At 63.0% G+C, this 20,432-nt stretch overlaps 1 protein-coding gene across 6 annotated transcripts in view; it reads right to left on the bottom strand.

Annotated features, from left to right (window-relative positions):
• IGSF9B (immunoglobulin superfamily member 9B) overlaps positions 1-18,821 on the bottom strand; it is a 47,196-nt gene extending 28,375 nt beyond the window's left edge. For all 6 annotated transcript variants that reach the window (XR_005990432.1, XR_005990430.1, XR_005990429.1 and 3 more), the window contains exons 1-3: positions 18,604-18,821; positions 7,959-8,156; positions 4,796-4,942 (exon numbers count right to left, since the gene is read on the bottom strand). Coding sequence is in view for 2 of the 6 variants with exons in the window: in XM_041772548.1 (XP_041628482.1) it covers positions 4,796-4,942; positions 7,959-8,156; positions 18,604-18,667 (409 nt within the window). In the remaining 4 variants the exon portion in view is untranslated. The remainder of the gene's footprint in view (positions 1-4,795; positions 4,943-7,958; positions 8,157-18,603) is intronic.
• Positions 18,822-20,432: the final 1,611 nt, after the last annotated feature.

The following is a 20,432-nucleotide window of genomic DNA, read 5'->3' as shown; positions in this document are numbered from 1 at the left end:
GCAGCTCATCTTGAGGTCAAGCCCCAGTTAAAGTGCTCGCCCCACTGGTGGGGTAGCCGGCACGTTACTCCCGGCCCCCCCAGGGCTCTACCTACAGGGGGCCCTCCAGGATCGAGGGAGGAATAAGAGACAAAGTGTGTGAAAGGCATCTCCCCACGTCAGCAGGCGTGGAAGGCTGGCTCTCCCACCATCACTCTCACAGCACCACCTCCCCAGACACCTGAGACCTCCGGGACGCTCAGGCGCTATGGCCTCTCCAGAGAACCAGCCGGAGTGCCTGAGACTGGGTCCCGCCGCCCCTCACTCGCCCACCCGTCTGCTACCGCGTACTCCCTTCCCTGCGCACCAACCCACCGGCCATCCTGGTCTTCCTACCGCAGGGCCTTGGCCTCTGCTGTCCTGTCTGTACCCAGACCTCGCTCCTCTGGTTCAGGCAAATCTTTGCTGGAATGCCATCTCTGCCTTACGTGCATGACCCAGCTTCCAGCATTCTCCACCCCCTTGGACTCCTTAATTCTCCTTAAAGCCACGATCATGGACTGTCCCTGAGAACAAAGAGCTTTTCTGTCCATCTCACTGCACGCCCGGCTTCCAGCACAGTTCCTGGCACGTAAGAGAGCACGCGGCAAACGCGTGTTGAAGGGACGGAGGACGAAGCGTACACGCAGACATACACCTACCTACAGACCACGCACGTTCAAACCCATAAAACCTCCCAGGGGCCAGACCGTGACAAGACCACTTTCTTCAGTCACTTCCAGAGCCCTTGGCTCAGCGTGGGCACGCAGGGGCACGCAGGGGCACGCGGGGGCTCCAGGGCTCGGGGCGGGCGTGGATACTGAGTGAATCAAGCATCCTTCATCTCGCACAGAACTCACACAACGGTCGCCCTTCAAGTGCATCAATCCTCATCCAACGTCTAATCTAATAAAAATGATGGCAAACAGCCTTCCCGATCCTGACAAAGGGATTCGGGAATCTCAGCTCCCAGGCCTCTCCTCCTGCCCTGGAACGTGTGCATCTCCAACAGAGCCCCTCTTGCCAAGCCCGCCCCTCAAAATACAGTTAATACAGCCACAGCCTCTATTACCTCCGGTGTCAAGCTTAAAAGAAAAGAAAATAAATTAAATTACGTCCTGAAGTGACAAATTAATTACTAATTACATAATTACTTTATTATTTAGGTGCTAATCAGGAAAGTACTCTGAACAATCTCGAGTTTTCAGGAAAATAATGGTTTGACTCTCGATTATTTACAGAATTAGGTGTTAGCGTGCCAGCTGCATTTCCAGGCTTAATTCTTTTTTTACAAGTGCCCTATAATTAATAGTGCAGGTTAGAAATAGGCTGGCCTTTCCTCCAAGTAATTCACCAACCTAAAGCAAGACTTGGCTTGGGCTTTTGGGGTATTTTCTATGTGATAAAGGCATAATTGGGTTTGTTTCCACCCAACTGGTCTTCGGGAAAACACAGACGGAGAATGAGACCATTTGTAATTCTAATTTCTCACGGGCCTTTCATTTTCCAGAGGTGATCTCCGTCAGAAAATGCCTGACACTGAGCATTCTGGTTTGGAAGCAACGGTGTGTGGGCAGTACAGGCTCTCTCCACCCATAAAGGAAATATTCGCCCTCAGAACTCGGGGTGGAGGAGGGGGATGAAGGGAGAGAGCCCTCACCTGGAAGGTGCGTGTTGTGTTCTCCCCGTTTGGGAGCTGGGCTCCTGGTAAGGGAAGGCGTCCCAGGGTGAGCGGGCCCTGGTCCTGGCGCCTGCGGCAGAGGGCACCACGTCCTTAGCCTTTCCGCCGACACCTCCCTCGGAACAGCCTGGCCGCCTTCCCGGAGTACCGACTCCCTTCCTCTGGGCTTCCAGGCACGCTGTTCCCTTTGCCTGGAACGCCCCTCTGCACCTGCCAGCCCTGAGCTGGGTAAGTCCTGCTCCCCAGTCCGCTCTCCGCAAGGGCCCCCTCACGGAAGCTCTCCCTCCCGTTTCCCCAAGGCCCTGTGGCAACTGTGTGCGGCCTTCCGGGTCTGGGTTCCACCCACCCCACTGCTGTATCCCCACAGCCTGCCACAGGAGAAACACTCAAGGGGTGCGTGTGTGTGCATCTATGCATGGGCGTGTGTGTGCATGTGAGTGTGCGTGTGTGCACATGCATGTGCATCTGCATGGCCGTGTGTGTACGTGTGCATCTGTGCATGGGCGTGTGTGTGCACGTGTGCACACGTGTGAGCGCGTGGGCATGTGCGTGTGTGCACGTGCACATCTGTGTGTGGGTGGGTGTGCACACGTGTGGATACATGCATGTGGGCACATGCATACATGGGCGTGTGCACACATGTGTGAGCACATGTGCAGGTGTGTACGTGTGCATCTGAGTGTGCACATGGCTGTGCGTGCACACGTGTGAGCACATGTGCATGTGTGTACGTGTGCATCTGTGTGCACGTGGGTGTGTGCACTCCTGTATGGGCGCATGTGCATGTGTGTACATGTGCATCTGTGCGTGGGTGTGTGTGCACGTGTGTGCGTGTGAGTGTGCATGTGTCTGTGCATGAACGTGTGTGCACGCACATGTTTATACGTGTGCATCTGTGCATGGGTGTGTGCATGGGCCTGCATATGTGTGTACATGCAAGTGTGCATGTGCACATGGGTGGGTGTGCACGTGCATGTGCATCTGTGCATGGGCATGTGTGTGCGCGTGTGCACGCATGTGTGTGCATGTATCTATGTGTGGGCTGTGTGCACGCATGTGTGCGTATGTGTGCATATGTGCCACGGGTGTGTACACACATGCATGTGTGTGCACGTGTATCTGTGCGTGGGCATGTGTGCATTACTTCATTTCATTATGAGACAAAGAGCACTGCAGCCCCGTGTCCAGGCCCAGGTATGCGGGTCACTCACGCCAACCCCAAAAGCCAGGATCCAGGTTGCGCCCCACGGCGTAAGTACCGGCGCCGCGAGCACCCTCACACTACCGCAGGCCTCTGCACGGTCCACGCTGAGGACCTGCCTGTGCGACGGCCTCCCGGCCTCGACGTGCTCCTCTGAGGTCCTCGCTTCCCTGTCCCAAGGAGGAGGAGGGCCAGCGTCAGCCCCACAGGCAACTCGCGGCCCAGACGCGGCGCAAGACGGTCCCGTCCTCCTGCCGCCTCTGCAGATGGCCGCCTGCCATCACCCGGCTCTCACTCCGTGCCCTGGACCCAACCTTCTCGGGTCCCGGCCCACACTCGTCCCCGCCAGAGCAATCAGGAATCTTCCAAGAACCGACTTCCGCGCGGGCGAACCCAGACGGGCCGGGAACACGACGCGCAACTTCCAGCTAAATTCTACTTCCCAGGTGTGGGAGTGCCTCCCCGCCACGGCCGCGACCCAGGTGGCTGACCAGGTGGCTTAGGACGCTGCGGGACGCAGGCAAGGGAAAGGGCGTGGAGATCCAGCCCAGCGCGGGAGGGGCGCGAGAGCCTCAGGATTCGACGTGGGGCCTCTTGGCGCGGCGTTCAGTCAGTGAAGCTTTTAGCAACAGATTTACCTTCCTAATTATGTTTTGCTTGGGCTAATATTAAGATGAGTTTTCATTCTCGGCACACACAACAGCTGGCATCAAAAGGAGGTGACTCAAACGCTTGCTGTGTGGTGGGACAGCGCACCAAAGACTTAAAATAAGCCTCCGATCAGTCGCTGGCGCTGGACAGGAGCCAAGTGCTCCCCGTGGACCGGGCAGCCCGGATCAGCCCTGGGCCTCCGGCGCCCGGCCACGTCCCGTCCTCCCTGGCCCCCGAGAGGCTGCCCCGCCAGGGAGCACAGCCCGAGCCCACGCGCCAGGGCACGCAGGGCCACCCCTCGGGCAGACTGACACGGCGAGAAGCTTCCGGGCCAGGAACGACAGCAATCTCCCTCCCACCCACAGCGCCGACAGTCACAGACACCAAACCCAGAAGGACCCAAGCTGTGTGTGGCACATCCACAGCACACATGCCACTTCTCCAGATTTCTCTGCACGGTTCCAGCTTCTCCTGGCTCCTCCGGAGTATCTCCGCCCAAGGGAGGACTCCCAGGGACACGCGAGACTCCCACGTGGGGACACGCAAGGGCCCAGCGCCTGCTGGGGTCACAGCCTCGGACCCAGGCCCCCGCCCACCCCCGCCCACAGCAGGGCCAGGCTCGGGGCCAGGCCGCCGGCGCCCCCACAAAGCGCTTTGCTGCCTTTGTCCAAACACTCGAAAAGCATCGTCAACACGCAGCGGATCCGCTTCGTGGGCGCCGTAAACGCCGGGCGCCGGCAAGCTGGGGACGCTCCGCAGGATTCCTAGTTTCCTAGACGGCAAACCCGGGACAAGCAGGGACCGCGTCCGGGCTGCGTCACCCTCGTTCCCCCAGCGCCTCGTGCATGCTAGTGCACAGCAGACGCTCACCACGTGTCGCTCACGTGAACATACTGAACAAGAAACCAAAATAGTAACCTGGGAAGGAACCCTGTCGTGTTGGGACCCCAAGAATGCCACTAGCACGGGAAGGCACCCCTGGGCTGGCACGGTCTCCCCGAGCCACATCCCCTGCTCCCTCCAAGGACGCCACCCGCAACAAGCCCATCCTGTGCACCCCACGGGCCCCAAAGGCCCCAGGAGACCCCCGAGGGGGCAGGCAGTGGGAGCTGCTGACCAGGGCCCAGCCCCGCCGACTCATCTCCGCAGCAGGGACAGAAGAGTCGGGAAACAGGCCTCCCCTGACCGCGCCCCCACCGCCCCGGCCCCGGCCCGCGCGGCCCCAGGAAGCGACCCGGACGCACCGTTGATGGTGAGGTGGACCCAGCTGCCGTTGTGGAAGGTGTCATACTGCTGGTCCAGCATGAGCACTTTGCACTCGTACCAGCCCTGGTCCTCAGAGCGAACCTGCTCCAGCCGCAGGGAGGCTTTATCGTGAAGGCTGGCCCGGCCTGTGGGACAGGGACAGGGACAGGGACAGGACGGGCCATCACGGCGCCGCCAGCAGACCCCCAGGGAGCGGCTGGCACCCCCTGGTGGCAGGGGGCACAGGAGACGGTGCGCCGCCTTGCCTGGGGCCCTCGTCCTGCCTCCTTGCCTCCCCCCCGACGGCCTGGTCCCTCACCCCATCCTCCTCCCTCACCCCGTCGTCCTCCCTCACCCCATCCTGGTCCTTCCCCCATCCTCCTCCCTTACCCTGTCCTCCTCCCTCACCCCATCCTGGGCCCTCACCCCGTCCTGGTCCTTCACCCCAACCTCTTCCCTCACCCCGTCCTGGGCCCTCACCCCATCCTGGTCCTTCCCCCCGTCCTCCTCCCTTCCCCCTGTCCTCCCCCCTCACCCTGTCCTGGGCCCTCACCCCATCCTGGTCCTTCCCCCCCAACCTCCTCCCTTATCCCGTCCTCCTCCCTCACCCTGTCCTGGTCCCTCACCCCATCTTGGTCCCTCACCTCAACCTCCTCCCTCACCCCGTCATCCTCCCTCACCCCATCGTGGTCCCTCACCCCATCCTGGTCCTTCCCCCCAACCTCCTCCCTTACACCGTCCTCCTCCCTCACCCCATCCTGGGCCCTCACCCCATCCTCTGCCCTCCACCCTGTCCTCCGCCCTCCAGTCGTCCTCATCCTTCACCCTGTATTCGGGCCTCCCCCCGGCCTCCGCCCTCACCCCGCCCATCTCAACACTGACAATCCACTCAAAAACCAGAGTCAAAACCAACCGCCGCCAGAGCGACACAGAGACAGAGAGAGCGCACGGTGGGCCTCGAGGGAAGACGGGGTAAAGGGAAGTAGATGCAGAAGCAAGGCCCTGCCATCTCCCTGCCTTCCTTTAGCATCCCAGCACTCCCAGCACTCGCGTGCACACACACACACACACCTCTCCTGCTCACACACACTCACGCACGCTCACAGCTCACACTCACGCTCTCACACACAGGCTCACAACACTCTCACACTCAGGCACACATGCTCACACATACACACTTGCACACCTCATGCTCACTTAGACACACGCTCACACTCACACCTCATGGTCACACTCAGGCTCACGTGCACACACACGCACACACACACATCCAGCACTTGCACACACACTCAACACTCATGCACACACATGCTCACACACATGCTCCCACTCAGACACTCACTCACACACACTGATGCTCACACACATGCTCTCACACTGCTCACTCGCGTGCACAGCACTCACACACACTCATGCTCACAACATTCGCATGCTCACACACATGCTCACACTCACATTCACACACTAATGGTCACACATGCTCAGGACACACGTGCTCACACTGCTCAATCTCACACTCATATGCTCACATGCTGATGCTCACACACACACGCTCACACACACATGCTCCCACTCACACTCATGCTCACATGCTCACATGCTGATGCTCACACACACACGCTCACACACACATGCTCCCACTCACACTCATGCTCACATGCTCACATGCTGATGCTCACACACACGCTCACAACACACATGCTCCCACACCACTCACACTCACACACACGCTCACACATTCGCACGTTCACACACTCATGCTCATACCCACATACACTCAGGTTCACGTGCTCAGGCTCAGGCCCTGTGCTCTCCTCGCCGGCAGACTGGCACACAGACGCTGGCAGTGACTCCCGGAGAGGCCCCCGCTGGCAGGAAGAGCCCGAGCAAGACACCCCGGGACAGGACAGGGCAGGACAGGAGGCGGGTGCAGAGGGGCCAGAGGGCGGGTGCGCCGCCACCAGGGATGCGGGATGGGGCGCCCGGCCTGAGGGCATGAGGGCTCACGCCGAGGGAGGGAGAGCAAAGTGTCAGCCACGAGGCCACCTGGCCCAGGGCACAGGGCTGTGCCTCGGCCCCTCCTGTGCACAGCTGCCCTGCAGCCTGGCACGTGTTCCCGCTGTCCTCTCCCACTGTCCCGCTGTCCTGTGCTCCCGCTCTCCGCTCTCCCGCTCTCCAGCTCTCCGACCGTCCCGCTCTCCCACTGTCCTGCGCTCCCGCTCTCCGCTCTCCTACTGTCCCGCTCTCCCGCTGTCCTGCTATACCGCGTTCCCGCTGTCCCGGTGTCTGCTCTCCCACTCTCCTGCTGTCCCACTGTCCTGCTCTCCCGCTCTCCACTCTCCTGCTGTCCCATTCTCCCGCTGTCCCGCTCTCCGCTGTCCCACTCTCCGCTGTCCTGCTGTCCCATTCTCCCGCTGTCCCGCTCTCCGCTGTCCCGCTCTCCGCTGTCCTGCTGTCCCATTCTCCTGCTGTCCTGCTCTCCACTGTCCCGCTCTCCGCTGTCCCTATCCCGCTCTCCCACTGTCCTATTTTCTCGCTGACCCGCTCTCCACTGTTCCGCTCTCTCACTATCCTGCTCTCCACTGTCCCGCTGTCCCGCTCTCCAGCTGTCCCTCTGTCCTGCTCTCCCACTGTCCCTCTGTCCCGCTGTCCCTCTGTTCTGCTCTCCCGCTGTCCCACTCTCCCACTGTCCCTCTGTCCCGCGCTCCTGCTGTCCCTCTGTCCCGCTCTCCCATGCTCCCACTGTCCCTCTGTCCCTCTCTCCCACTGTCCCGCTGTCCCTCTCTCCTGCTGTCCCTCTGTCCCACTGACCTGCATGCTGTGCGCTCCCAGCACGGCCCTGGCGCAGCCTCCCCTCCGGGACCCCCCCACCCCCCCACCCCCATCTGCGGCCCCTCCTCCCTCAACTCCCACTTAATGAAAACCTACTGAAGCCCAAAGGAGGGCATGGAAGAGGCAGGGACTATGGGGAACAGGTAACACACCAGTCGGGAAACGATGAGCGGCCACAGAGAGGAAGGCTGGAGGAGCCTCGACCGCAACAGTGACCGCAACGGTGACCGCGACTGCGACCATGACCGTGACCGCAACTGTGACCACGACCGCAAGGGCAGGCAGGCCGTGGCTGAGCCAGGAGCGGGCACACAGCAGCCCAGCCCTTACCTGCATACTCAGGATCCACGTGGGGTGGGTAGTAGCCAAACTTGATGAAGATAGGGATGGGCACCCCAAACTTGAACCACTCCACGACATAGGGCGGGGGCTGGCCCGTCACGGGGTGAATCACGTCGCATCGCAGGACGACGCCCTCGCCGGCTCTCGCGGTCACAAACTCAGGTTCCTCTCGCAGGCCGTGGGCAGCTGCGGGTGGCACAGGGAGTGCACAAGGGAGGTGGGCGGAGGTCCCGCTCCAGCAGCCCCCACCATGTCCCAGGCCCTCTAGCCCCCACCCTTCCCCACGGCCCCAGGCCGCCCCCTTAAGAGCTCCATCACCCCCCAGAGGGTCCCGGTGCCCCCGAACCCTCTCACCCCCCTCTGTTCACACCTCCGGGGGGCCCTGGAGCCCCGGGCACCCAAGAACTTGAGATGGGTGGAAGGAGAGAGGAAGAGGAAGAAGCGGTTCCATCCAGTCGTGCAAGCCAAATCCTCCCTCCGCAGTCCCGAGGAGCACAGCCATGACCATGTCCCCCCCCCACCCCCCAGCCCCCAACAGTTCTCAGGACTCTGGCTGAGAACTGAGGAAGTGGAGGGGCCGCAGCCTGGGCCACAGGGGGTAGATACTCGATGCCTCCCTGCGCAGGAGGCTTCCCACCAGAGCCTGGTAAGAGCCGCAGAGCCAGCCTCCTCCCACGCCCCACCCCCAGCTCAGCCTGAGGAGGTTCGCAGCACAAAACACGAGTACTCCACCCAGGAGCGGGGAATCCCGAGCCAGCCAGCTCAGGCTGCTGTGGCAACCCCGAGGGAAAAGCCCGCAGGCCTGACCGGCCTCTCTGGGCCCCTCCTCCCTTGCCCCACTGGCACCTGCTGTGGAGAGGGGCGCAGGCGCAGCCTCCAGCCCTCCAACTGCGGAGCCCAGCATCCCCAGCAGGCAGGCAGGATGCTGGGGACGACGCGGGGACGCTGGGACTGCTGTGCCTGCCTGCTCAGGGGAGATCATCCCACCTCTGGCAGATGACCAAACACACAGCTGGCAAGGGTGCATCCCCCCCACCCTGCAGCAGGAGGCAGAGTGGAGGACCCAGCCGCGGCCTGAGCTGGAGGACACAGAGGACAGGTCAGCTCAGGTGCAGCTACTCCCGCCTGGCAGCCCCTGACCACCACACCTGAGCCCCCACAGGACGTGTGCCACCCCCACTTCAGCCTAAAACTGCTCCCTCCCACACGAGAACTCCATGCTCACAAAGTCACCTTGTCCAGCTGGCTTCCCAGGGAAAGAGATGGCCCTGGAGAGGCTCTCGGGCCCCTTCCCCACACTACCCACCGCTGCTGGGCCTAGGCCTCGGCTGGCCCTCAGCTCGCCTCCCCCCAGCCCGGCTCCGGGCAGCACCACGGACAGCAGCTGCGCAGCTGGGGCGCCAAGCCTAGAGCTGAGGGCCTCCGGCGGCTGGGGGGGGGGCGGGCTCCGTCCCTCAGTCCCTCGTCCCTCTATCCAGCCTCCCATCTGTTGTGGGGCCTCTCACACAGACTCTTACTGCATCTCTGACCCCCCGTGTGTCCCTGTCTCCTATCGTCTCTGGCTTCCCTTCATGTCTCTGTGTCTCTGGTCCTGCTGTGCGTCTGTCTCTCTGACTCTTCCCAGGTCCCTCTCTCCCCTGCTCCTTCTCTGGGTCTCTCTGTGCTGCTCTGTCTCTCTTCAGGTCTCTGTGTCTCTGTCTTTTCCTCTTAGCTCCCACCCTGTGTGAATTCTTCTATACTGGTCTGTCTTTCTCGGTTTTCATGTCTCCATCAGTGTGTGGGGTGTGTGTGTGTGTGTTGTGTTGGGGGAAATATGTGGATTTCCTGTCCCTCTGCACCGGGGAGGGATTTTGCCTGCTTTTCTGTGGAGGGACCTCCGTGTGCTTGGGTTGCTATGTTTGCATCCCGCTCCGCGGCTGCCTACATGTTGTCTGTTCATCTCTGTGTCTCTCCTTCTCTCCCTTCCCATCCCCCTCTCCCTCTCCTCCCAAAGTTGCGGAAGGAGGAGGAGGCAAGCTCTTCTAGAAGCTGATTGGCTACTGGTGACATCACTGTTTTCTAGAGAAAGAGCTAAGATCACAGAGTATTTTTGGAGCAGAGCACAGTGTTGCACTCACCTGCCTAAGGCCCAGCAGGTTTCCCAACTCCCCCCACCCCCAACCTTGCTTCAGGCTAGGTTTGAATTCCAGCCCCTCGGGGAAAGCAAGGAGAGGGCTCAGGTGCCGCAGGCCCCTCCCCCACAACCCCAGGGGCACCCAGAAGGGGACAGAGCCTGCCACCCCGCCTCTAGGAGCACAAAGGCTGATCCTGGACCCAGAAGGACAGGACAGAAGGCAGGCACCAGGAGCCAGCAGGGGGAGCCATGTGTGTGTGCATGGGGGAGTGTATGTGTGTGCATGATGCATATGTGAGCTCTTGGCAAAACCACACGGGTGAGTGTGTGCCTGGGGGGATGTGAGTGTGCCTGTGAATACGGGACTGTGTGTTGCATGGACTTTCCAGGTGGTGAAAAGAGGAAAGACAGGAGCCTCAGGAAGAGGAAGGAGTTATCCCAGGGCCTGGGTACCCGGCATGGGGGACAGAGGCTGACCATGGAAGGGGGCCCCTGCCCAGGGCTCGGGCCCTACAGCTGAAGACAGGAGGCAGAGGGGCTGACGGTTGCCCCCTTTAGCGGTGAGGCTGGGGTCTGCATCTCGGTAGCTCCCCAGCTACAGGGGATTGAGGGCGGGGGGGGGGGGGGGGGGGGGGCAATGCCAGGAGGTGGGTGGGCGTGGAAGCGGGTTCCCACAGTACAATCAATGCCTGCCTCATCCTCACCACAGAGCAATGAGGCGGCCTCTCACACCTCCCCCAGCACCGCCAGGCTCCAGGCTCCAGGTTTCCATCCCCTCCCCAGCTGGCCTGGGGCTCAGGACGCAGCACCCACCCAAGGCCGACCCTAGACCTGCCCCCAAGCCAGTCAGCCCCACTGGCAATTCTGCAGAAGGACCCCTTCCGGCCTGGACCAGCAGGGGCAGAGGGGAAGGGCAAGAGGAGCATCCCAAGGATTCTGAGGAAAGCAAAAGGAGAGAGTTTCCCAAGAAGAAAGCGGAGGGGTGGGAGCCCTGCCCCAGCCTCTGCACTCCGTCCAATGCTCCTGGTTTGCTGAGCCCTAAAATATTTATCAGCTTCCTCAACTCGTCAACACACAGCACTCTCACTCAACACCTACAAGCACTCCTTCCTGAGCCCGATCCTTTCCGAGCCAAAGCATGTCTAATAAAACACTTTCCCCAGAAAAGCTCCAACAAGGAAAAAAAAAAAAGTAAACAAGCTGGCAGCAAAAAGGGAAGAGGGGCTTGATGGAGGAGAGAGATGAGCTGTAACCCAGGAGGACACCAAACCCAAACCTAAGAGTGAAAGGGACTCAAGAAACCAGGAGAGAGAGGCAGGGACGCAGGCAGAGCCCGGCCCAGGGCAGGACACAGGACTCCGGGCACAGGGGACACAGAGACACGGGCTTCATGGACCCGGAACCGGGAGGGGAGAGAGTGGAGGATTCCTCAGGAAGCAAGTGGGCTTCTTCCCAGCAGGGCTGCCTGCAGCAACTGAGAGCAGGAAGGGGGGGGGAGGGGGAGGGGGAGGGGAGGGAGAGGATGGGAAGGAGGGAGGGGGAAGGGGGGAGAGGATGGGAAGGGAGGAGGGGAGTGGATGGGAAGGGAGAAGGGAGAAGGGGGAAAGGAGGAGAGGAGATGGGAAGGGGGAGGGGGAAGGGGAAGGGAGGGGAGGGGAAGGAAGGGAGGGGAGAGGGGAAGGAGAGGGGATGGGAAGGGGGAGGGGAAGGGAGGGGAAGGGAGGGGAGGGGAAGGAGGAGAGGGGATGGGAAGGGGGAGGGGAAGGGAGGGGAAGGGAGGGGAGGGGAAGGAGGAGAGGGGATGGGAAGGGGGAGGGGAAGGGAGGGGAAGGGAGGGGAGGGGAAGGAGGAGAGGGGATGGGAAGGGGGAGGGGAAGGGAGGGGAAGGGAGGGGAGGGGAAGGAGGAGAGGGGATGGGAAGGGGGAGGAGAGGGGATGGGAAAGGGGGAAAGGAGGAAGGGAGAAGGGAAGGAGGGGATGGGAAGGGGGAGAGGAGGAGGGGAGGAGGGTAGGAGAAGATGGGGGAAAGGGGGAGAGGGGATGGGGAGGGGGAGAGGAGAAGGGGGAGGGGATGGGAAAGGGGAGGGGAGATGGGGGAGGGTATGGGAAGAGGGAGGGGGAGGAAGGACCTAGAGCGACTGGGTGAGGAGGGGCTGCAAGGGGTGGGGGGGGGGGCAGGCCCCTTTCCCAGCAAAGAGCCTGGGCAGCCAAGAGAGGAGGCTGTGGCGCTGAGGGCGCAGGAGCTGCCCTGGACCCTCGGAGCCGCGGCGGGTCTGGGAAGAGGCAGGAAACTGCGGACCGAGGGCAACAAGCCTGCCCCTTGGGGCTCTGCCGGGGGAAGCAGCAGGAGAGCAGGGGGGACCAGGTGGCCCCTGTGGTCTGGCTGACCTTCTGGGGCACCCCGAGGGGACCAGTCCCCTGTCTACGCAGGTGGTGCCCGGTGGGCGGCCAGGCCCAGGCTGCTTGGATCCAGGTGCATGGAGCCTGGCCCCACCAGTCCTGCCCCAGGATGGGCTCCTGCCCAGTGGCTGGCAGAGGAGGAGCACCCCGCGCACCCCAGGAGCTCTAGGAGGGCAGGGCAGGGCAGCGTCCACGCCAGCCACCTCGCGTCCTGAGTACCCAGCGCACGGCAGGCCCTGGGCCAGGCCACAAACGTCCCCCGATGTCCAGATGCCCACCTGAACAAAACGCAATGGGCTCGTTTTCACTAAGGAGCAACCTGGGACTCACTCAGGAGGGGGGGGGCACTCCCCTGCCGAGCCCAGGCCCAGGCCCCAAGGCCTCTCCCGGCGGCACCCCACACCCTACCCGGCCAAGGGGTGGTCCCTCCCCACCCCCTGTGGCTCAGGGCCCCGTAGCCACACAGGAGACAGGGTGGGCCCGGCAGAAGGCAGCTGCTGGCCTCGAGAGGCCTGGGCTCAGCATCACTCTGCAGGTAGCAGCCCTGGCAAGGGGGGAGCACGGGCGGAGGGGCCACCAGCCCCATCATCCTCCAGTACAAGGTCCTCCCGGAGCCTCCTGTTCCTGATCCTCCTCCTCCTCCTCCTCTTCCTCGTCCCCCCGCCCCCTCCTCCTCTGGGCACCAGACTCCCAAACCACAGGCCTGTTGTCTAATAATACCAGCGACAGCCACCGCCACCTCCATCTGCCAGCCTAAAAATAATCCCTGCTGAGTCCAAAAAAGGCACAGCCCCCAATAGTCCCCCAATCACTCCTCCCCAACAAGCCAGGAGGCTCCAGGAGATTCCAGGGAGCCTCCCACACCAGCACACACCCAGAGGGGTGGCCTGAGGAAGCAGGGGCAGGCGCCCCACGGCCCAGAGCAGGGACCACTGCAGAGCGCAGGTGACAGGAGGCAGGTGGGCTGGAGGTCGGGGCCACCCTTCTGCCTCCAGCAAGGCCCCGGCCAGGCGGGCTCCCGTCCTCCGCCCCCGCCCCCTCCCCCTCTCAGGGTGCTGGCTCCCAGCCCCCACCCCACAGGGCTCCGGACCGAGGGCAGGACGGAGGGCGCCTCCCCTGGGGCTGCCCCCCACCCACCCCGGGCTGGGCCCGCTCCCCCCCCCCCCCCCCCCCCGCACCCTGCGAGGCCGCAGCCCTGCTATTAGCAACCTTAATTTGCTCTCGGCTAGATTGTATTTCCAAGAGCCTTTTCCCCAGGAGCCCCTGGCAGGAAGCAGTCGTAATTCAACCTCGGCTCCTGCAGGGGCTCCTCCGCGGAAGGGCACGGCCACGCCCCGCCCCACGCCCTGCACGCGCCCCACGCGCCCGCACGCACCACGGGAGGCCTGCGCGCCGCACGCGCCCCGCATACATCCCGCAAGCCCCGCAGCACCCCGCAGGCCCCGCACGCACCACGGGAGGCCTGCACCCCGCATACACACCCCGCAAGCCCCGCACGCGCCCCGCACGCGCCCCGCACGCGCCCAGGAAGCCTGCGCCCCGCACACGCCCCGCACGCGCCCCGCACACGCCCCGCAGCCAAGCGCACGCGTGTACCCCAGGGCCCGCAGACAGGCAGGTGAGGGCCCCGGGGCTCCTGGGGAAGACAAGATGGGCCTGTGGGCACCTAAGCCCGTGCTTACTCCCGGAGAAGCCCAGCACCCCGGGGCTGAAGCCAGAGAATGAGGACAGAGGCTCATGTCCCAGAGCCCGTGTGCAGGTGCGGCCCGAGCTCCCTGTGGCCGCCTGTGACCCGAACGGGTTAGGGCACGGGGGAGGCCATGTCGGCTGAGGGCACTGGCCCAGTCCCCCTCCTCCCTGGCCCAGTCCCCCCTCCTCCCAGGAGGACCCCTAGCCTGCGGGCACCTCCCTCCTTGCTTTGGCTTTGGCCCGCATGGAACTGCTGTCCAGAGCCCTGATGGAGGCCCTTCTCTGCTCACCAGGCTCCTGCTTATTCACGCAAGAGAGAACAGAAAAGCAGGAAGATTCCTAGGAAAAATAGGTCAGCTGCCTGGGGCAGACCGCGCTGGCCCCGCGGGCAGGGCCCCTGGGCGGCCAGGCCACAGCTGCCTGTGCGCCCCGGGGAGCCGTGGCCCTGTCCCCAGGGCCCAGCCCCTGCTCTACCAGGGCCCCGCTGGAGCTCCTGGGCCCCTGGAGCTCGGGGTCTGGCCCCCCAGTGCCGGGCTCTGCCCCCATTCAGTCGTTCTCTCTGGGACCTCAGGCATCTTTTAATCAGGCCCTTGGGCTGAGCCTGCAACTTGGAAAACTTCTGGGCTGCCTCGACTCAGGTGAAGAGCAGGGGTGAGGAGAGTGAGGTGTCTGCTCCGAGTGTAGTCACACTGCCACCCACAGCACCCGGAGGGGAGGGGAGGGCCTCCGCACGTGGAGCCTCCCCTCCCCGTCCCGCTGCCCCCTACATATGTGCATGCAGACACAGTGCATGCACACGCAAGCACAGGCATGTATACACACGTGTGCAAACACACATGCCTCTACAGGCATGTGCACACAACCGCAGACGGCTCACACCAATTACAGCTCTTCTCATAATTCAGATCCACTCTTCGTCAAGCTGCTGAACTCATCGTAGGCAGCAGACAGACGGAAACTGCCCCCTGAGACCGGGGCCCCAGCCTAAGAAGGTCACAGGAAGTGTCTGGGGAGGGAGGAGGCTTCCGAGAGGAGAAGTGTGTTAAATCTCAGGCCTAGCCCCCTTTGGGACGTAGCTCCCCACCCCCACCCCAGCACAGGAAGGCTGGGGGAGAAGCCAGCAGCCTGCAGGCCCAAGACGGACAGGGCAGGGAGAGGAGAGAGGGAGAGAGCCGCACCCTGGCCGGGCGGGCCACGGGGAGGAGAGGCGGGCCTCAGGAGAGCAGAGCAGGAGCCAGGAGGGAGGGAGGAGGGAGATGCTGAGCTTCGGCGCCGCCCAGCTGCGCAGCCTCTGCTCCTCGGGTAACCAGACCTCGGCTTTCCGCCTCCGAGCCATAAACACGAAACCCGGGCTCTGGGACCTGCCCACTCCAAGTCTGGCACACGTTGGGCCTCAGGCCAGGAGCTGGAAGCGGAGTCTTCCCACTGCCCCTGGGCCGTGCCCTTTCCATCACATCCCGTCCTCAGCTTCTGCCGGGGTGCAGGCTGCCAGACACACCCCTGCCTCTGGCGCGTGTGCAGGGGACGGGAGCGCGCACGGACCGCTTGGCCACTTGCCCAACAGAGTCCTTCTTTGCGGAGGGACTGCCCGTGGGGTCCTGCTAGAGCCTCCTGGTCACCATCTCCTCCCTCCCACCTTCAGCAGCAAAGGGAAGAAGGGAGAGTCAAGGCCAGGCAGGTAGAGGTACCCTACCCGGAGGATGGGAGTCAGAACCCCCGTGGGTGTGGGGCCACCGTAGCAGGGGTAACCCAACCGCAGCATCTGGGTGGACAGGAGGCGGCGGCCTTGGGAATAAGACCTCGACGGCAGGTCCACAGTCACCCAGGCATGGCCCAGGGTCCCCCCTGAGCTTGCTCAGCCTGGAATGCCGAGAGCCAGGCACCATCTATCTCCCAGACTCCAGATACCTATGTTCTCCGTACCCTCTCCGACCTCTCCAGGGACCCTACTCACCATACACACACACACACACACACACACACACACACACACACACACACACGGTCTAAGGCAAAAGGGGAGCCCATCCCTAACTGTCCCAACCCACATTCCCTTTTACCCCTCTGTTGGAGCAGCCTCTGCTTCAGCCAAGCCCTAAAGGGGGCATCTCCAAGCCCCTGGCTCTCAGGAATCTCCCCAGAAGTCGCCTTTAAAGCCAGCCAGAGAGCAGCTGAGCTCTCACCCAGAGCCAGCGTGGAACAGTGGCTGGCATTTCCCGTGTGAGCAAAGGCCTGCCACACAGGCCCCCCCTCCCCCCCCACTCCAGAGGCTGCGTGCCTCCCGGGCTCCTGCATCCTTCCCACAAGCCTCTGACCGCGGATACAACTCGCAGTTCTGCAGATCTTTCAAAGGATTTCCAAGCACGCCCTCGGCACACCTCCCTGGGATTCAGGGGAACAAGAGGTTCTCCTCAGACAAGGTCAGCCGCAGCCGCTACCTGGTTCCTGACAGAGGCAGCCTTCTGAACTTCCCCCAAGATACTCCCAGGTCCCAATGCCCTGACTGGCCGCAGGGACAGAAACTGAGCAGCAGCCGGGAACCCCGGAAATACCGAATATAAGAATAATAGCCATGTTAACATTTATTGAGCACCTAGTATATACATCAGGTAGTCGTTCAGTTCTTTACAGCGCTAGCGTTCACCAGAAAACCCCACAAGCTCATACTGTTAACCTTACACTTCCATTGAGGCAAATGACATTTCAAAGGTTGGGCAGCTTGTCCAAGGTCACGGGGCCAGCAAGTGGCAGAGCCAGGACTTGGAACCAGATCATTTGCCTCTGTACCTAGGTCCTTGACTAACATGCAAATAGCCTTTTTAAGCTAAAAGGACCCCAAGACCAACAAGAGGAGCAGGCTCAGGGGTGCATGTCAAGCCAGCCCCGACAGAGGGACCTCTCCACACCCATAACCTTCATGCCCAACAACCTTCGATGGTGGGAAGTCCTTCCTTCTGTCTGGCCATTCTGTGTGTTGCTGCAGGTATAAACCCACCTGCCTTCAATCTGTGTTTAAACTTGCCCAAAGTCCATTCCCCTCACCCTAACTTCTCAGGGTGGAGGCTATTTCAGAGCCTCCTTTCAGTATCTGTTTTTTTTTTTTCTTTTTTCTTTTTTCTTTTTTTTATTCAAAGATCCCCAGCAGCTCCTTTTGTGCTTTCAGCGACAGTCCCATAGCAGGAACGTACCAAAACCTGGAGGGGAGGAGGATGAGGGCATCGGAAGACTACAAGGAACCGGGGATCGGAGGAGGCTGAAGCTAAGGGCAGATTCTCACACACGGCCCGACCCATGTCACACCCACCGCCATCCCACACGCTCCTGGGGCTCCCCGGCCTCAGTTTTCCCAACTGAGAAATGGAGTTTGAAGACCACCCGTGTCGACATAGCGTTTCACCAAATCACCCTTCCTTGGCCCTCCTCTGGTTCCGTTTCCAGACTCACTCCCTTCCTCGAATAGCACGGGAGACGTTCCATCCTAGAAACTTTCCCGATCGCTCCGCTCTCCCCCTGCACCTCCCAGAGGAGCCGAGGGCCCCGGTGGGGGGGGGGGGTGCCCCTCGCCAGCGCTGTGCCCCAGCGCGGGTCCTCTCCGCCCAGGCCCCCTGCCCTCCGCGCCCACCTCCGCCCCCGCCGGTTCTCGGCCCCTGTCCCCTCCTCGGGGCCTGGGGGACTTGCCCGCAGCCGGGTCGCGTCCGTGCGCTGCAGACGGTGAGCTCGGAGTCCCAGCGCCCGCTCCGCTCACCCCCTCGGGGGGCCGGGAGCCTGCGGTGCCGCCCGGAGCCTTGCGGGTCGCTCGGCCCGTCTCCAGGCAAAAGCGCGCGCGCGCTCACGCACGCAGCACCCAACTCGCCGGCTTCCCGGCCGTCGCATCCCGGGCTCAGACCCGGGGAAGTCACAGAAAGAAAACGCTCCCGGGCTCCGAGATGCTGCAGAGGGAGGGGGACCCCAGCCCGCCGCGCGCCCCGCCGCCCTCTCCAGCAGCGGAGCGGGTCCCGCGCCCGGGCGGGCGGCGGCGGCGGGGTCGGCCCTGCGCGGCCCGCGCTCGGGGAACTTTGGCGGCCGGGGCGCGGGTGCGGGCAGGGGGCGCGGGCACCGGAGGGCTGGGCGCGCGGACACGGCGGCCGGGACGGGCCCGGGGGGCGTGCGCCGGCGAGCGGGAGGCGGGCACCGCTGCGCCTCCGGGGGCCGTGGGCGCCAGGGGTCGCGGGGCTGGGGCGCCCCCCGCTGCAAGGCTGCTGCGCCGCCCCGGCCCGCGGACTCCCCCGGCCCGCGGCGGCCGGAGTTGGGGAGCCGCCGGCGCGCCCCGCCGGAGCCCGGGTGTCGGCACGCGCGGGTGCAGCCGGGGCGCGCCCCGCGGGACCCCACCTCGGCGGGGCGGCGGGGCGGCGGGGCGGCGGGCGCCGGGCCGGGCGCTGCACTTCAACTCACCTTGAGCCGCGAGACCTCGGGTGCCGATCACACTTGCTATCAAAGTGGCCACATACCAAATCATAGTACTACCGCGCGCCAGCCAGGAGCCTCATCCTACCCGAACGCTCCCGCGCCCCGGCCCCGCCCGCTACGCCCCGCGCCGGTGCCCCTGCAGCCCGGGCGGCCCGCTCCCCATCCTCCGCGGCGCGGCTCGGCTCGCTCGGCGCGCAGCCTCCGGCCCCGGCGCGGCGGCACCTGCACTCCTCGCCCGGGCGCAGCGCAGCCCTCGCCGCGGTGAAGCCTAGCGGGCCGGACCCCGGCCCCGCCCCCGCCGCGCGCCCATTGGCCGCCGCCCGCCAGCGCGCCAGCCCATTGGCTCGGCCGCCCGTCCGTCGCGGCGCGCAGGAGGCGAGCCCATTTCAAGGTGCGTTGAAGTGTGGCGAGCCCAGAGCCGCAGAATCATGCGCATTGCCAGGGAGAGGGCGTCGCGGCGTCTCCGCGCGGCTCCCTCCTCGGCTCGCGCCGCAGGGCAAGTTTCTGGGCGACCCGGGGGGCGCCGGGGGCCCCTCGGGCTTGCAGACGGGACCCCGGGAATGCCCCAGTCTCCCCGGCCGGGCCCGAGGGGACGTCGCCCCCGCCCACCCCGGAAACCCAACATCCGGTTCTCCACCTGCAGAAAGCTGTTTCCCTGGAGAAGGATGCTGATTCAGGCATGGGGAAGCCCCGGAGCGGGAGGGCTGGGGCGCGTCCAGGTCACACGACGCCCTGCCCCACTCCTGTCCACGCAAGGACACTCTTCCCCCCTCCCCCCCCCCCCCGCCCCAGCGGTCGACCCCCTCCCACCCTCAAACATGATGCCGTGGAGTCCAACTCCATCCGGCCCCGAAGGCAGGGGGATGACTAAAATGACCTCCAAAAGTCGCTCCGATGTAGAATGAGTCATTGGCTCAGCTAAGGGAGTGTCAGAGACCCCACCCCCCACCCCCCCCCCGGAACACACGTACTCACACTGCCACCCCCAGCGGAGGTCATCGTTGCTCATCATTACTAAATCCCTACTTTGGGCAATAAAAGTTTTTTTTTTATTTTTTTTCTTTCCCTTCTCTTAAAAAAGCCTGCCTCTTTATGCACAAAATTCCTCCCCCCCCCCCCCCCCCCACCCATCTGGGCACCTAGCCGCATCTCAGCATCAGGAAGCCAAGACGGATTTGTGGAATAGTTTAGGGCCTTGAGATGGAGGGACCCAGGGAAAGGGGCAGGCAGATGGACTTATCCCTACAGAGGAAGATGATAGGTGAAGAAGCGACGGGAAGGTCTCCATCTTTCTCGGTCTCTCTACTCTAACTTCTCATCCCTTCCCCCAACACAGTTGTATCTGCAGAAGAAATAAATGAGTGTCATGGAAACATCTACTATAAACAATCACCTCACACCAGTGTTCTGAGGCTGCAGTGAAGATGTTTGTTCTTTCAAGGAGCGAAAGTAATGTGAGAGTGGCACCGTTCCCTAGGATGGGCTATGGGCCAAGGAAGGGAGACGTAGGGGTAGCAAAGGAAGAGTTCAGGAATTTCACCCTCTTAAAGCACACATTTGCCACAAAGTACTGGCTTTAGGGCATTGAAGCTCCTAAAAGAAAGAGAAGGGGACTTGTTTCTGGGAAAACACGTCCACACACAACAGGCATCAGAACTGGCCTTGAGTACTGAAGGAACTGCCTTCCCTGAAACCTGAGCCCTTTGAGCTCACAGTCAGCCAGGAGACGAAAATTGGGACCCCCGGCAGAGTAACAAACCCTTTGGTAAAGTTTTAGCTTGTGGGTGTAACCTGGAGAACCAGAACATCCAACC

The sequence above is a fragment of the Vulpes lagopus genome, chromosome 10 (assembly GCF_018345385.1).
Source record: "Vulpes lagopus strain Blue_001 chromosome 10, ASM1834538v1, whole genome shotgun sequence".
Classification (NCBI taxonomy): Eukaryota; Metazoa; Chordata; class Mammalia; order Carnivora; family Canidae; genus Vulpes; species Vulpes lagopus.
Note: the sequence above shows the minus strand (reverse complement) of the source record. Positions and strands in the feature narration are given on the sequence as shown.